Here is an 18705-nt window from a genome sequence, read left to right on the forward strand (position 1 = left end):
ATTTTTAAAGACACTTTGTGCTCTTATGAAGTTATTGACAGATTATTGGTGGGGCCAACCATGCACTTGCTTTATTTCATTAACTTTTGATATGATTACCTTTCTCTCTCTGTAAAAGATGACTAAAAAAAAGCTTTTCAAAAAAATTTTCCAAAACAATAAAATGCTATTCTAAAATGCAGCTTTTTGAAATGGTTCTTCCTGAGGCACAGAGGTATAGAAACTGAGGAAGAACACCAACCAACTTATTTCATCTCTTCTTTTGCTACAATACTCATGGATACACATTATTTTTCTGCAAACATATAAGCCAATAGGTTCAATTCTACCACAGCCTTGCTTTTCTTTAAAAATTTCAGCAAAGTCATAATGGAGCATTGTTTCTGAACCAGAATACATATATTGTCTGCAGACACCTGCACCGAGATTGAGGGGATGGCAGATGGAAGATGACAGACAGGACTTTTCCTTTGCTGGTCTTCCCTTCTACAGCTGGTTCAAATTAAGGGTTTTTCAGTTCTAGGATATGTAACTTTTGGAAGCATGCTGGCTATTTTATGAGACTTTCATGTCTTCATGAAACTTACCTTTATCATTTGTATGATATCTCGAGGACCTATAATCTCAGGATCATATTTAATGTGTGCTTTATTAGTTGCAAGAGCTACTGAGCAGTATAACACACCATTAGTCTTCATGAGGGTGGATTCTATTTTATGCACACAAGAAGCACATGTCATTCCTCTCACCTGTAAAACAGAGGTTCCCTCCTGTTATCAAAACCACAGATTACTCAGTAAATACATCGTGATTAAGAAGTGGGAAAACTGCTTATGACTGTCCTGAATTACTGACTACCTACAGTAAACATTTTGGGAAGTGGACGTTTATACAAGCATGATCAGGAGATACAAGTAATAAAGACAGGGTGGTGGCTGTTTTTAATTAGCGGCTTACCACAAGTTCCAGAATTCCATCTCCTTCATCGCAGTTTTCCATCACCGTAGCTCCAAATCCCAGTTCCCGTATTAGCTCTGCAATAGCTGATGGGTGTGTGATAGCAGGATTATACCTCACTTCTGCCTTTCCTGCCATTAGGGCCACAAGTATTGAATGTATTCCTAGAAGACAAAATGTGCAAATAGTTTTGCTCCAGTTTAAGGCAAACACTGTATCTATGATAACACGATGCCACAGTAGCAATTTATTTACTGAAATTGAAAAACCTATCACATTGTACCTAGAAAGAGAAGCGTAAGCATTTTTGGAAGAGACATCAACAATGCCATAACATCACAGACCAGAAAGACACAGGACTGAGGAACAAACACTTGGCATAACTGTACCGAGAGAATCTAAGTGTATGTGTGAAGGCCAGAGAGACCAAAGTATTACTCTGAGAGGGGTAAAATGAGTTGCGTGTTTTGAACTGTCTAATTACAAACAAAACTTGTGATTTTCTTCTTAAAAGGAGTTCTTCTAAAGCACGCCTACATATTTTCTGATCCACATCTAGCATTTCTAAAAGGCTTTCCTTCAACAAAGAACTTGAATGAACATGTATGAGAAAGGGTGGGCCTAACCAAATGTGCAATCCTACCATACACTTTAAGGAAAAGGGAGAGTATGAAAAGCTTTTAGCAGGAAAAAAACTACAATTCCAGCTTAACTTTGGAATATATCCATCTTCATGACAATAATTAAACATAGTCTATATTAATGACTCTTCCTTACATCACAGCCATGCAACAATTTGTTCCTGTAAATACAATTATTAATCCAACAGTAGATAGATATCATTGTCCTGACTTGTAGAGCTAAGTTTAACTTATGTCTCTCTAATCCATACTAACACTGTCCTTCTCTAACAGCTTTCTAATACAGATGTGCACGCTTCTGCCTTTAAGGTATAGACCTGGACATGTCACTCACGCAGAAGAGGTTTGTTTTAGTTTCAAGAGGATATAGGTTCAATATCTCTATTCTCTTTGGAGTGCCCCGATTCCAGCTTTTACAAGGGCAGTCTCCAGCCAGCGAGCCATCAAAGCACCAAGAACCATGTTCCCTTTTCATCCTATGACCCAACTGTGAGTAGACTATGTTCAAACTCATCCAACGCACCAGCAATGGTACTTCTTCTCTTGACTAACCTGTCATTTAAAAATACTGTACAAAAGCTGGATGGAGTCTCTAAAAGCAACGCTGAGAAATTTAACAGATTCTGCTGACATATATCTTACCATCTTCTCTTCTCAGATTTCTCTCAATGTTTGCTACACATGAAGCACACGTCATGCCTGTGACTTGGACGTAGCACTTGGAAATAGTCTTTGTCTCACATTTAGCAACATGGAGCGGTGATACTTTGGAGGGAGGCTCTGTTTTGTGAGATTCCAGCTGCACTTCGGGTGAAGGCCGAGTTATTACCACAGGGAGTTCTGCCTTTGCTGGAGAAAAAATTGTAATTCATGACATTATAAATAGCCATTGCAATAAGCTACGGGCTGTATATAGTATAAAAGGCATAAGTGAATGTTGCTGTAATTTTCCAGACCAAAAAGTGGTAATTGTATATGCCCTGTCAAGCAGATTCATCCACAAGCTTGTAGGTCTTGCTATCTTTTGCTTACTCTTAAATGATAAGGGTTAGGCCACTGATCAACTTTCTACCCAACTGTACTGTTACTATTTTTCTTTGCCTTTCCTCATTGTATCTGTCTGTCCTGTTGTACATCCCCTGTCCCATTCTGTAGGTTGTAAATTAAACCTTTCCACTGCAAACTTATTTTTACACACAGTTTTATTGACTTTACCTGATGCACATAGCTGAATTTGCACGCAAATTCATGGTTTGCCAGCAAATTCAGTGCTTGCGACCTTAGAGAAGGGCTCTCAAGACAGACAACTGCTTCGTAAGGCAATTCAGGAGAAGCTATGTTTATGCAGGGGCTGCATGAAAGGAATTAAAGGGGATCACCTGACATCACTCCTGCAGTTACTGGCATAAAATAGCTCTTATACTATATTTTTCAAAATTTAATCTTAGTGAATCAAGAAATAGAGTGTCAAAGCCCCCTTGGGAAGCTTCACTTCCTATTTATATTTGTATTTTCTCCATAAGTCTACTGGATTCTACTATTTAGCCATCTGTTCCCATTGTGCAATTCCTTATACTGTACCAGTCATCACAGTAAGCATCATTTTAACTTTCTGAGTGATGTTCACACTCCTCAGATTCTTACCACTCTTCTTCATGCCTGTGTCTGGTTAAACATCATTTTGCCAGTTACTCCACAAGAACCAAGTCTTTAATAAAAAAATTATCAAAGAAATTTTAGTGCAATAATCTGCAGTATTCTGAGCACCTAGCAAAGCTCTACTTACCATCCATATTCATTCCATGAATATTAGACAGTATTAATATATTTGCAAATTGAAACACCATTTAAACATCAGGGTTTATTGGACACATTTATATTTCCAGACATCTCAATCATCTTTAATGTAATGTATTACATTATGCAATGTAAAGGAAGTACTACATGTGTACTTAACCATCTCACTGGTAGTAAAGATACAAAGCTTCTCTTGGCAAGCATGAAGTACAACATGTAAACCTCTAAATTTCACCTTGAATGGTACCATATCCCAAACAAAACTGTACCATCCTTTTAAGTTTAATGTAAAAAGTTTAATATGCCATTACCTGATAAAGATGCATCAAATCCCATATCCTCTATTGAGGATTGCAAGTCTTCTGGGCATGTTTGTAGAGGGTCATATTCTATAGTTCCGTTATGATTTGGAAGAGAGACATGTATTGATTTTACACCTGCCTTTTGGGATATGACTCCCTCAATAGACTGCACACAAGAGTTACAAGTCATTCCTTCAATATTTATCACAACAACTTGAGTAAGGGGCTGGCTAGCATCCCTTAAAGCAACAGGAGATTTCAGTGGAGATGCCAGTGTGGTGAAAAGTGCTACATTTTCATATTCATCAGGAAGGCTGACTTTAAATGTCTCTGGAGACACTGCCTCTATGGCTTTTCTCAGTACATCTATGCTAATTAAGTTTGGGTTGTAGTTTATAATAGCAGACTTCTTCTCTAATGAAACAACTATATTTGTTACTGATGGGAGTGTTGATATAGTACTCTGAATATTGAGGACACAGGAATTGCAATGCATGCCATCAATTCTGAAGACAATGGTCTTTGTATCATTCGCATTCTTTGAGTTCTCTTTGAGTATTGTTTCAGAGCCTTTGGCTTGAGCGTTCTTCAACCTTTCCAGGTCAACAGCACTGAGCTTGAGAGGTCTGGGCTGCTTTTTGAAAGATGCTATGAAACCCGCAGCTTCAATTTGATGTTTTATTTCTTCTGCTGTAATGAGATGAGGCTGATACATGACAACAGCTTCCTGATTGTCCAGGGACACTAAGAATTAAACAGTAAAAATATGTGCGCATTACTGCCCAGCACCCTAAGAGCAATGGATCTTGTCAAAGCTTTCCAAGAATGCTTTAAATGCTCAGAAACTTAACTCCAATAAAAAGGAAGTTTCAGTGGTTTTCTAAGTCACAACCAAAGTAATTTAGTTTTTCCAATCGTTTTTTGTCTAGTGCTACAACAAGTTTCAATCCCTTTACCTCAATTTTTGCTCTTTCCTCAGGACTTTCATGAATGGCATAGTTAACTCTTTCTTACTAACTAAATTAAATATATCCTGTTTTCTTCAGAGACCTGGGGCATTGTTTATGTTAAAGCTATTTATACAGGTAATTTCATCTTACCCTTTTAGACAGAATCACATATATGTCAATATTAGTAGTTTTTAGTTGAACAGAAAATATTAGTATTTATTACAGTCCAAAGGAAAGACATCTGGCATTATAGGGATATCCATAATTGAAAATAAAACTCTGGAATGCTACCACTCGTCCTCCCTACCAAAATACGAAACCACCACTGAATGCTATCACTCATGTGACAGCAACGGCCTCACTACAGTTTGAGCCCTTTTCTTCACTTCTGCTCCAAATTAAATATGTAACTAAGTATTGATACCCCAAAGAGTACTTGTCATACTAAGCTATCCAGTCTCAGTCCCAGGTATCTGCACAATGCTATCAGTGGACAGCAGAGTCAAATTTAGGCTATGTAAAAATAACATAAGGTATTACCTTTAATCCGCTGAATTCCTTGCAATTTGCCAATCTTCCCTTCAATGGTGCTGGTGCAGGAATGACAGGTCATCCCCTCTATTTTCAGGCGCAGCACAACGCTGCTTGCTTGAGACCAGCTGGCATCTTCACAAGTTCCAGGAGCTACCTCTGGTGCTGAAGTACTTAAATCTACTCCTGGGACCATTTGGATAATCTGCTTGCCATTTATAATGGAGGAAATGAAAGTCACCACAGCAGTTTTTTGGTCAGAGGACATTTTAACATCCAGAATACCTTTGTTTTTCAGTAGTGTACTACGAATCTGTTTAGATGTTAGAGTTGACTGAGTAGGAATAGTAAGAAAAACAGTGTCAGGTAAAACAGGTTGTGGGTTTGAATCAGCTAATATAGCATCAAATCCCATGTCGTGTATTGCCTCCTGCAGAGTCCCTGGAGTCTGTAGTTTTGAGTCATAAATAATGACTGCATTCTTTTCTTCTAGAGATACCTTGCAAGACAAAAAAAAAAAAATCCAACAACTTAGCAAACTCAACATCAAGAGACAGGAACCTGATACCCTGCATGAGATTAGATGAATAGCTTTTACTTATATATGTTAGTAACACTTGCCCACTACCATTTTACCTTTCACTACTCACCTTAAAGAGTGAAATCATACCAGTGGCAACCATAAAGTAACTTCTGCTTACCTGTGCAACAACATGGCTAGACAGAGGAGACTTTTTTTAAAAACCAGTTTCAGAATCCTTTACAACAAGCTGGTCCAGCCACTTTTACTTTTGACATCTTGACAGCATCTCAATGCATTTTATAGCAAATAATGAAACTCGCAAAGCCAAACTCTCTTGAATTGGGTTAGTCAGTGTAATTCAATTTCAAAAGCAAAACAGCCCACAGAAAAAATTCTAATCACTTGTACAATTTGGCTGTTATTAGTAGCTTTCCTTGGGCTACAAGGATTGAAGAAAATGTTCTTGAAAAATCCCACAGATTTAAGTGTCAGCAGTAGAAGTTCAATAGTTCCAGATGTCTAAGGGTATGGGGCGGGGGGGCTAATCAAAACGCCAGCAAACCAAGGTGTTCTTAGCTGCAGAATCAGTAGAGCAGAAGGCTATAGCGTGTTGTAGCAGTAAGCGACAATAGCACAGGCTATTATCCTGCTGTGACGAATAAAGTACATCAGACTTAACAGAACAAAATTCAGTTTTAAAATTAGATACATGACAAACATTAAAAAAGCTATTTTTCTCTCTGTACATTTTGGTGATACACAGAGTTCCTGATTCAGTACTAACCTTTCACAGCAGATGGAAGCAAATTAAATTGAGGATATTTGTACCAATTGATAATATAATCAAACATAATTATTGCAATTTCCAAAAGGGAAAACCAATGCCCGCCTGAGGCCCAACACGTTATCATTCAATTTTATCTTTCCTGTGGGCAAAGATACAACCCAAAGACCACAGTCATGATTAAATTACATCAGTTAAATAATTTTAAGAACCACCTTTCTTCCTTTTTGTCCCAATTATGGGCCTTAGCAGAATTAGTAACATGGACATTTATTAGCTTCATTGCAGTTGGAGGCAACATGACCTAAATGCAGCTCTGTGTGTCTGTATTAGTCAGCCAACGCTTCTCTCTTTGGCTGACCTAATTCATAATCACTAAACAAAAACCTATTTTACTATTCTCTAAGATGATTCCTGAAAACAAATCATTTGGTTAAACTGAAGCCCTAATGCTGTAATGAAGTTAATTACTAAATATGATCTCTTGAAGTTTATTATAGTCCAATTCTACTTAGACTGTTTTTGTAATATATTTGCTTGCCAAGAGTAGTTTTACAAATATTATTCAGCTTTGGAATAAAGTATTTATCCTAAAACCTATATACAAGATACTTAGTACTTTCCAACAAAAAAAACCCAAAAAAACTCCACACTCTTCACTCCTAAAGTAAGAGTATATTATGGGATGCACATGTAAGTTAAATCATGAATCTCTCCTCCTCCTATCGCGAGTTATCTGTTTATTTTCAGAAATTAGTTGAAACAATAGAAAATACAAGATCATAGAAATCAAACCTTTTGCTAGGATAATTTTGGAAAGAAAGAAAGGATTCTGAAGGCCCATTATCTGGGGTATTATTTTACAGGATGGCTTTAGTCTTCATTTGACTTCATGCTTGTGGATACTCAGTCACTCATCTGTCCTTCCCATGTGATAAATGCTGTTACTGTGGTATCCCTGTTTCTAAAAGAATCACTTGAGTGAGCCAAGACTCTGGTGTGAGAGAAGAGCCACACATCATATTAAAACTCCATTAAAGTTGAAGGAAGATGAAAAATGGGACTTAATGTAAATATTGCTCTTGTTCACCTAAATTTCTGTGAGCACACACCAACTCCTATTTTAGGCAAAAGTAAGCAGTACTAACTGGTGCATCGTTCTTCTTCGTACAAAATGGTGCACCGCAATGAACCTTTAAAATCAGCTGGAGTTAATGATGACATGCCCCTGAAATCAAGATAGTGTCCCCTATTCTGGGAAGGAAAGTGTTCCTCTAAAGCATACCAACTAAAATGGAAATACCTTTTGATGAAACCAGGAAGATAACTTTCTGTAGTAGTTTATTGTATTTTACAGAAAATAGCAGCATGATTTCTGAAGGGGAACCCTTGCCTATGCACAAAGCAATTACAATTTGCAATTTTCTGTTGCTGCAATTGTTGGGACTGTTCTTTCCTGCACAAATTAGGTCATAAGGCTAATAGGAATCACAATAGTTTTAATAATCAAAACTACGTAAAAGCTGAGAAATGATGCACTGGGTAAGAATAACCAGCTCACCCTGGGATACTCTACAGTACACTATTTCACCCATACTGGACAAAATGTTAACAGAATATTGAAATCTCCAAGGTAAATAAAAATAATAATAATAAAAAAGGTTAAAATTAAGTCAAATCAATGAAATCTGGATTAAGAGCAGCTCAAGTAGCTCCATTAATAGTTTTTTCAAGAGGACTGTTCTGCTGCTCCTTCTCTCATCCCCACATGGACAGTACAAAGGAAAGCCAATTTCCAGTGCTTGAAAGGGCTATCAAAACTTGGTCCCTTACCCCTTACCTTCACTTCATAAACCACAACAAAACAGCAGTGTTTTTTCATGCTGGGACAACTAGCATATGACATGACTTACCATCTCAGGAACACAAATGCTATTGAGCCTATGCAAGTGACCTCTGGGTGCTGTCAGTTTGCAAGAAAAGGCCTGGGGCACTGTGGGCAAAACACTGACATTTATCGAGTTTAAGGGGTGAGGACAACTTGCTTTCTTCATCAGTATAATTTTTAGGACTTCTGCTTCTTTTTTTTTTTATTTATTTTTTACCTTTTTCCTCATAATTCAGTATTGTGAAATAATAAGACAAAAAATTACTCAAAAAGAGTAACAGCAATAATCTAGCTCCCACTTCAGTAAAGCAAACGCTTGTTTTTCTCTTCCTCATATGTATTACAAATACACCAGTGCACCTCTAACATCAGTTTCCTAAGAAACATAGAGAATATATTCACTCCACATATTTCCTCTCTTGGCTCCTCATGTAAGAGCAATACTTTGTAAGAAATATCAATAGCGTTACTTACTTTAATGTTATGGACACCATTGATTTTCCCAACATGCTGCTCAATGGTTTGAGCACAAGAACTGCATGTCATTCCCCCCACAACGATGACTATGGATTTTGCCTCCATTGTCAAATTCTTCCCAAGTCTTCACATTGCTGTGGGGCAAAAAGAATTATTTAAGACTTTCTTTCTGATATCACAAAGACCAGAATGAAAACAAGCCACTGCGATTTAACAGATGGTATAGCTGGTCACACACACCTCTAGTAGGTGTCAAGCATCTGATCAAGGCATCATGCTGGGCAAAACTGAAGATGAAGGAGGCCTTTAGCTACTTACTTCTATCTATTTCCATAAAGAAAATTATTCAGACATTTATAGTTTGCTTCATATTACAATCAAGACAATTTAATTGCACATAGCAAGCTCACTGGTGTGTGACCTCAAGCGAGAGGGAGAGGGAAAGACACACACCAGTTCTTGGACTGCTCATGACAGAGAATGACACAAAGTACAGTGACCTAGAGGGTGACCATGTTTTTTCACATTTGTATCTCTTATGTATTATCCTTATGTATTAACAAGAACAAGTGATACTGACATTAAACCTAAGAAATGCATCAAGCTTCTTCTACAGCTCATTCAGAAAATTCTAATTTCTGCTCCTCTGAAGACTGTCACATTTATTGCTGCTCATAAAAGCAAGCCTAGAAAAAATTACTGAACCTAAAGTGAAATTAATTTGCAGAAAGAGTGGCTAATGCAAAGGGGATTTTTTTTGTCCAATGCTTAAATTGTCAGGTAATAGAAGGAATAAAAAAAAAAGCAAAAGTAGTAACATCGATATTTTTCACTCTTTGAAAATCTGTATAATTTTTCCAATGAGTGAGAAGTTACTGAACAGGAAGAATCAGTCTAATGTTGTCATTGTCATCAATCATTAGACATAGTCAATGTCTAATGTTTGACTGCAGTGAAAGCAGCAAAAAATACAGATTACTAACTGAGCAATTAAAGTTAGGCATGCGCTTAACTGGTTTGTTACCCTGGGGACTTATCTAGGGAAAATTAAATTACAGTAAACATTAGCAGTGTTTAATAATATCAATTTGCTCTCTCCTGCTGAGATTTCAGAACTGTTCCCTGTTACAGAAGGTCTGAAAGTTTCTTTTTTTTGCACTGAGATATGCTAGAAAACCACAGAAGTTTATGAATACTAGGATTATGTTTCATCTTAGAAATGGGTTTACCTTACTGATGCACAAAATAACCTATAAAAACTAAACATTGATGCTTAAACAACATGAAGTAAAGGCATTACAATCCTTTGACTTACAGTGAAAATTTCAATAAATACATTTTTTTATTTAACTGCACTGCGTGGAAAGCAAGGAATACACCTCTAACCTCTTGCCAGCCACTAACGTGTTGGAGAATTTTTTAAAAATTATAATTTCTGGGTCAATTAAAAAGTCAATAGTTGATTACACAACACACAAAATAGGAAAGTAAGTCCTTAAAGTCAACTTTTCAGACTAATGTGCCCCCAAAATTCCTCAAATGAATTGCTAATCCAGCCACGCTTTAGCACGAACCTAGGTATTCTGGCAGGCAACAGGAGTTTCCTCCGAGAACATCGCAACAGAGCACTAGACAAACCAAGAACCAGCGCACGCTAGCGGACAGCAAGGCTAGCGGACAGCAACGCACAGCGAGGCATAAAGACAGCCTGACAGTCGCGAGGACTTTGAACGCCCCGGAGAGCTGCTATTACAGGTGTACGCGACAACGCAGTGCCATTTTCCCCCAGCACATCCACAGTATGCGGATGCATGTGGACACTCCCACGGCTACTTAAATCTTACCAGAGCCGTCAAGAACCCGTGGCGTTTGCCTTTCTTGAAAGGTATTAGTAGTTACCCTGAACGTACGCCGTAAAGTGCTAATGTTTCATCCTTCTGCCCAACCCGGAGACGAGCCGAGGAAGCGTAAGGGCTGCGAGCAGGACTGCAAACCGTCGCCGTCGCGGGATCAGGGCTGCCGCTCTCGTCCCGCTCCTGCGCGGGGCCGGGGCCGCGACACAGCGCAGGGCAGCGGGCTGCTTTCCCTCTCCCGCAGTCGCCACGCCAGGAGACGGAGGGAAGAGCAGCTTCCCGGGAACACAGGGTCTCCGGCAACGAGAGCCTTGTTTACTGCCGAGATTGGCCAATAAAATAGTATTGACGCTTGCACTGGCCAGACTAATCTGGTTCTGCTGCCTCAGAGGATAAAACAGTGGAAATAAATTACTATATCAAAGGCGGCATCACATGATGCTACAGTCTATACAAAACAGTAACAACAACCCTTCTCAGCGCAAGGAGAAGACAGGAATAATAATGCACCTGTCCCTGAAGGCATTTTACAGATCTCACTGCTTGTCTGTCATCACAGGATCGGAGTTACTAAGGACACTTGCACAAATTTACATGTTCCACAGAAATGCAGAACTGCCAGCTGACACTCGGCAGAACTGTGAGCCAGCAGAACGGTCTGTTCGAAAGGAGCTTCATATGGCAGGTACCTTCTCAGGCTCATCTGGACACTCAGAGATACAGGATACTTTTAAAAAACACAGTAAATCTACCTAAGAAAACACGCTCTTTCATTTCATCATATTGAAATACGGCCCTGACCAATTACTTCATTCTTCTATAAGGAATGCTCAGTCCGTGTAGAGCAAAAAAACGCAGTTCCACAGTCAGGGAGAAATGCATTTTCCCACAATGCAAAAGTACACATAAAGTTTCAAAAAGTGTTTGATTTGCAGTCAAATTGCCCCGCCAACAGCACTGCTACTGTATTTTGAAAGAACATAAAATATGGAGAACAAGGTACGTGAGCTGCTATCTAAACTAACCGCAGGTTGGCCAGACGCGCTGCCTCGGACGACAGCCGGGCACAGCCGCAGGCCAGCGACCACAAGTCAGCTCAGCTCCTGGCTGCGCCGCGTCTGCTCTCCAGCTTAAGAGAGTCAAGCTGTAGTACACCTAGAGTCATTTATTAAAACCAGCCAGGAAATAGCTTTAAAATTGCCTTTTCTGTAAGTCATGCATCAAACTAACAGCAGCTCCATGTGTAATATGGTGAACTAACATCAAAATGTTATAGTAGCCATCAACACGGCTACTGAATGCCCACCCGCACATCAAGAAGAGTGTAAATGCCGATATATGTAAAAACAACAGTATAAACACTTCTCCCCCTCATCTAATATTATTACAGCTTAATGTTACAGAGAAAACATTTCTTCCGTTTTTTTCAGCTTGCTCTTCGTTTTACATATGATCAGTTCCACCTTTTTTAAAAAGCATCACCTCAAGTTTTCCCGTTTAAAAGGTATCATATGGAAAGAGAAGGGGACTCATTAGAGCTATTCCCCTTTACTGGCCTAACATAAGTAAATAAGGTTTGTAAAGTGACCTCAAATATGATGAATGGTATTTGCAGAAGTGAAAAAAATAATAATTCGATTGCCATAATTCAGGACCACTTACAAAGCATGTTAAAATCTTATGATGTCAGTGTTATTTCATGTTTATGTTTCAAGTGTATGTTTCATATAGAGACAATCTGACCTTCAGAAAGGACATCATCAGGGATTTGTTTGGATATAAACAATAAATCAAAAGCAACCAAGCCTCAATTGTTCCACTGCCAAAACCAAAGCTTTCTGTTTGTTTAGGTAATTCAAAGACTGTTCTCTCAGGACCAACTGATGAGGACCCTGTGGCTTCAGGCACTGTAAATACAGTAGAGAAAATCCTTTCCTGGAAGGGACTGTAATTCAGAAAAACAAAAAGGCATAAAGGCATAAGAGAAAAAGAAATATATATATATTTTTCCCCTTAAGGCCTCAAAGTACTATAACTGACTTCTGAACTTCTGTCTCAGAACTTCTGTTGAATCAAACTTTTGATTGTTGAATCTTCTTTTTGTTCTTGAGCTTTTCATTAAAAAAATAATAACTACTGGACCTACAGGATTTATGCATCACTATAACTCTCTACAGGAAAGAAAGACAAACCAGCAGAACAAGGATTTCATTTGCATTTTTGCAAGCTAACAGTTCTCATTCTATTTTAAATCAGATTGTTTTCTAAAAGAGATGTGCCATTTGTAAGCAATACTGACTCTTCAAGTCAGTTACATTATATTATTGACATTGAACTGGTAAACAGTACCTTCATAATCTATTTAAATTTTCCTGTAAACCTTCAAGCATGCTTGCTGAGACTTCTGAACGCCAAGTTTTCTGGACTTCCAGGGTTCTTGGCTCTTTAAAAAGATCATGTTTTCAGACAGTATAAGGTTAATGTATAGTGAATGTAAGAATAGATGCATCCTTTCTCATTTACTCATAAAATGACTAAAATAATGATTTGGGTTTAATTTAAAAGCTAATACATGCTTATATCTGTGACAGTATTCTACCGTACTATATTCTAATTTATTTCTAATAGTCTACCTACAAGTACTGACCAGCAGAAATACCTTGGCTGAAACTAAAGAGAAATATTTTTGTTCATAATTTCCTCCTGACAACATTAAATGAAGACAAATCCACCAGCAAGCAGCCTGAAAAGTGTTTGTTACACCAATAAATTATCACTAGATCCACACAAGCAGCACACAAATATTGACAATTTAATCCTAGTTCTTCTATATGTGTTAATATTTTACCAAGTTTACAAGAAGAAGACATGGATGCAGAAACCAAATGATCTGCATGAGGCCGTGCAGCAACCTGTGAATGCTAGAGCAATGGTCTGAACTTAGAATTTCCTGATTCTGCACTCCTGCCATCCATAACAAGTTACATATATATGTGTATATATATATATACACACATACACACACAGATATCTAGAGATGTGCATTAGCTCTGAAGAGGACCTCACTGTACAAGGAACAGGTATGATTCTGGCAGGATACGGCTGAAATAATAAATAAATCAAGATCTTCTGTAATGTCTGAAAAGCTTGCCAGGGAAATATATATATATATTTTATATGCTAACACTGAAGATCCCGATTATTACCACTGATAATGAAATGACTGCTAATAAATAATTTGTAATTCAAAACTATCATGGATGTGTTTTTATTATAAATAAGTTGCTAAGTTATAGATCACACGTTCCTTTAGAGAAGAATAAAGGTTGTATTCTAAATCAAAACATCGCTCCATCTACAAAACCTTGATCATCAATAAGTAAAGAATTTTAGGACTTGACGGGAGTTTTCCCCCCATCTAGTTTAACAGCTACATATTTAGAATGCAAGAAGCCAAAAGGTTTAGGTCTATTACTGTTGTCTTGGAGTAACATTACAGCAGCTTCATGTCGCAAAGAACCGTGACTTTGAACAAAGTTTGTAAAAGTATGTTAGCTCCTTATTGTGTTCTTCATTATACTATTTAGTGCCTAACACCTTTAGAAACTCCCATTTCAGACAGTTTTATTCCCTTCCATTATTCGTTCAGCTGTGTTTTGCAGAACACAAACCAGTAATACTTCCTTGTTTGTATATTGACACCATCAATGATAGCAGCAGAGCCCTAGAAATAATCTGGCTCTGCAACAGCACAGAAGTGAACGCTGCAGATTGTACCTGGAGGAGCAGCAGCACTCAGTGACATGCAGGAGGCATACAAGAGAACTAAAACCCAGAGTTTATGCCTAAATAGGCATAAATCTTTATACGGTTTTGCAAGCACAATTTCAGGCTTAATGCTTGGGCTGACTGTGTACAAGTCAAAATTCAGGTATGTTACTTTCTTCAAGAAAGTCAGTGTTTTTAAGTGAATGAAGCAACACAAAGAAAAAGAATTTCCACTTTCAACAATAATTTCTACGTAAGGAAAAGAAAAATTAGACAGTGATCAGACACAGGGTGACTGAGAAACTCAGATTCACATCTCTAAACCAGTTTTTTGGCTGTGCTAACAGCAATCTTTGTGAGTAAAAATATCTGATGCAAGATAACTAAGGTCTGATGAAGTCTAAATTAAGTCACTCAACCTCACAATATGGAGAAAAAAAAAAAGTCATGTGAAGTGGAAGCTACAACACTGGTAAAACTCTAGGCTCTTACATTATCCCACAAAAGATGTTTTAGTGCTTCTAATGCCTGAGTTAATCTGAGCATCTCTGTATAACAAAGCCCTACGCACCATAAAACTGCTTAGTATCTGTTCTGGGATCAGTAAGGATACTTAACAGTCACAAACATCGTGCGCTTCTCACAGTGTAGATCTTTAGTTTCCACTGAAGATTTCTAGAACGTAATGTCTTGAATTTACAGCTGCTGAAACTGAAAGATGTCAGCAAATCTAGCTAAAGCCGCACAGATGCCAGCAACAGAACCTGCCAGATTTAACTACAGTCTTAAGACTTTAATAAATTTTAAATGGCCGAGTCATACTTTATAGCTTTCTTTATTTACTTTATGGCAGCAGAAAGATAAATTACTAATCATATTAAGTGGGAAAAAAAGGCACCTGTCCTTAAAAGTCTGCAGAGACACACGAAAAAGAACAAAGGGCAGCGTAAAAGGACAAAGCTGCATTATCTCATCGATGGGCTTGCGACAATACTGAAGAACAGGTTACAGGAGATCTGGTCCAATACAAAAGAATGGGGTTTCACTACCTTCACTGGCAAAAAGTTATATTTGAAAGTATGACTAGATATATGAGGCCTAATCTCTGGCAGGGAGGGAACTGCAAACCCCTATCAACGACAGACAGCTACGTGAGACTAGGCTGCGAGACTAGGCTGCAATTCACGTTGCTCAAGACTTCAACGAGTCCTGCTTGGTCAGCAGGTTATGGAAACTGCTCTGAGGGATTTTAGTTCTGGTAAAGCTGAAGGGAAGAAGAAGAAAAAAAAAGTACAGATGGAAAACATTCTGCTTCAGTCATAATAAGAGCTTGATAATACTTGAGAAAAAATCCTAGCAAATCCTTTAACTTGATCCTGTCCTTAGAGTAACTCTCAAAGTCAGATCTCAGGAAAATGTGAATGCACCCCACAAAGAATCATAAAAAAACATTAGGAACAGAATATAATTTAGAAACCCTTGTTATATGAGTATACCAAGGTCAACTGGGGCTCCTTATTCTTGAGCTTAGTCTCAAAATACAGGGCAGAACAATGTGGAATGCATTATACAAGTGAAAATAAGAGGAGAAGAAGAATAAAAACAGTAAATGACATGTTATACTACCCTTTACTTTCCCTGTTCACCACCTGACAAGGGGAAAAAGGTTCATTTCTTTTCTCTACAACTAAATAATCAACTATAATTATCAATTTCTAATCAAGTTGTGTTTGTGCTCACACAATACATCCCCAGCTGACAATACACACACCTGACTAATTTTACATTACCAAACATAAAAATTATTTCCTGGTCAATTTACATTCAAAAGTACAGTGCAACAAGTATTTAAATATAGAAATGCAAACTTTTTTGACTGCATAAAAGGATTTAATGAACTATGGCTATTACACTAACAAGAGTTATATGCAATTTCCAGAACATGAATACACATCTGCTATGGTTAAGCAGGGCTTGCTCTTACTCGTTTTCATGAAATTTTACCTCAAGTCATCAAACACAAGTATTTGCCCTTTTCTGCAATATTTTAATGGAAACTTTGGAAAAATCTTATTTGTGCACACAGCACAGCCATCACAAGGCAGAATGCCAAGTAAAATGTGTCAGAAGAATGAATTAAGCAGCTCTGGTTTGGAGGCAAGGGGGTTAAGAAAAGAGACTTAGTGACATACATCCACATGTTGTTTTTAACCTTTCTCTGACCACTGCCAATGCTAGGAAAGGCACTTTTTGAGATATATCAATAATTACACTTTTAGCGTATACCAGGAAGGAACCAGAGCCCAAACGCGAACGTCGGCTGACAAAACCAGCCCGCTCGGCTCCGCTCGGTTGCTGGTTGGGTGCCGGTGGGCAGGGGCCGCGGCGCGGGACGGAGGGGGCAGGACGCGCCGCCAGGCCTCCGCCGGGCTCCTCCGCTCCGCTCCGGGGCGAGCTACGCCGCGGCCCCGGCTCGAAGGCCCGGGAAACGGCGCGCTCCCCCCCGCCCCTCCCCCCCCCCCAGCCCCTCGCGCAGCGGCGGCTCCCGGGTTTCGCTTTCGGCCTTTGCAGCCCCGCCAGCCAGCTGAAGTCGCGGCGCTGAGCGCGCTGCCGCACCTACCGCATACTTTTGGTGACACCTATACGCTTTTAAGGGCAATTTAATTTTCTGAAGAGCGGCTCCAAGCCGCCGTAAAGGGGGGAGGGGGGAAGCTCCTCTTCCTCGTCACCGCCCGGCGGGGCCCTTCCCGCGCAACCCCTCGCGGCGGCGCGGCCCCCCCGGCCCTGCCCGGGCCCCGCCCGCCGCCGCCGCCGCCGCCGCCGCCGCGGCGAGGGGACACGTATCGCGGCGATGCCCCCCGCCGTGAGGCCCGGCCGGCCCGGCCCCGGCTGCCCCGCGGCAGAGGGGGAAGGGGCGCCCCGCGCGGGGCGGGGCGGGGCCGCACTCACCGGAGATCCCGGAGGTCCCGGCGGCCCCGTCCGCCGCGGCCGCGGGTCGCGCCCCGCACTGCGCCCCGCGCCCCCCCCCGCCCAGCAGGGCGCCCTAGGCCCCGCCCCCCGCCGACCTGGCCCCGCCCCGCCCCGCCCGCTGCGCCGCTCGCCTGGCGGCACCGCGGGTCACGTGGGAGAAGGGCGCCTGGCCCCGCCCGCTCACATGACGCGGCCGCGGCTGGCGGCGGCGCCGCGGGGCACGTGACCGCCGAGGCGCCGTGGCGGTCACGTGGCGCCCCGGGCCGGGGGCCCCCCCACGCCCCCAGCCGCGGCAGGAGCCACCGGAGCCGGTAGCGCGTCAGAAACGGCGGCGCGCTCACTGACGGTACGTGTTTGAAACCTCACCTTACGCCAGGCAGTACTGTCGCCACGTGACACTGGTTTTTACCGGGGCTGTCACGGGCGATATTAAAGCGCAGGTAAACGCTGTTACGCGTAACCCACCACACAAAGCTCAGATAATTGCTGCTCGAGCCATTACAACGCTTTACAGAGAGGTCCGTCCGCTTAAACTGCACCAAAACTACTTCCTGGTCAATAGGAGCATTTTCACTTTAGCCCAAGGTAACGTAGCAGTTAGGAAGCATATAGTTATTACTGTCTCTGAGGAGAATAAAGCATTTTATAGGTGTCTGCTGTATCAGAAAGTAGAATATTTGTGCTTTTCAAGGACTCAAAGTGACCCAGAGGTTTAAAAAAGTCTGCATATATTGCAGATCTATTTCCTAATGAATTGTATGTTAATACTTTAATTAGAAAATGCATATTTCTCTAAACAATGGTGAATAGCACTGCTGAGAAATAGACTGCTTCTTTGAAGCATCTGGGACTCAACAATTCAGATCTTAGTCAAAGTCTGGGATGGAAATAAACATTTTTTTGCAACTCAAGAGCTCAGAGAGAAACAGCTTATTTGTTGAGTGATTTAAAAGGGGAAAACATCTCCCTGGAAAAAATTGGTATCTCAAAGTAAATCATAAACTTTGTCATTTGAAATGCAGCAGCAGTCAGAGGTAATTAAAGCAATCTGAATTCTGCAGTGAGGGTGCACCTGAAATTCATATACACATCTACCTAAATGGACATGTTGACAATTACACAATGTTTTGGACTTGTACCTTACAGTTTGTCCATTATCCGTTGGTGGCCTTAACAGGAACAACTGGGATTATGTAAAATACAGTGTAATTATTTTGAGTGTTCACACAGCTTCTTATACTTTTGCAGGAGGACACTGAACAGG

At 40.2% G+C, this 18705-nt stretch overlaps 1 protein-coding gene across 2 annotated transcripts in view; it reads right to left on the bottom strand.

The window, feature by feature from the left end:
• Positions 1-17471, bottom strand: part of ATP7A (ATPase copper transporting alpha) — a 30763-nt gene extending 13292 nt beyond the window's left edge. For both annotated transcript variants that reach the window (XM_067304331.1, XM_067304330.1), the window contains exons 1-7: positions 17421-17471; positions 8848-8984; positions 5188-5677; positions 3707-4441; positions 2241-2447; positions 958-1121; positions 588-749 (exon numbers count right to left, since the gene is read on the bottom strand). In XM_067304331.1, the coding sequence (XP_067160432.1) occupies positions 588-749; positions 958-1121; positions 2241-2447; positions 3707-4441; positions 5188-5677; positions 8848-8955 (1866 nt within the window). In that variant the 5' untranslated portion in view covers positions 8956-8984; positions 17421-17471. The remainder of the gene's footprint in view (positions 1-587; positions 750-957; positions 1122-2240; positions 2448-3706; positions 4442-5187; positions 5678-8847; positions 8985-17420) is intronic.
• Between the last annotated feature and the right edge of the window lie 1234 nt (positions 17472-18705).

The sequence above is a fragment of the Apteryx mantelli genome, chromosome 13, assembly GCF_036417845.1.
Source record: "Apteryx mantelli isolate bAptMan1 chromosome 13, bAptMan1.hap1, whole genome shotgun sequence".
NCBI lineage: Eukaryota > Metazoa > Chordata > Aves > Apterygiformes > Apterygidae > Apteryx > Apteryx mantelli.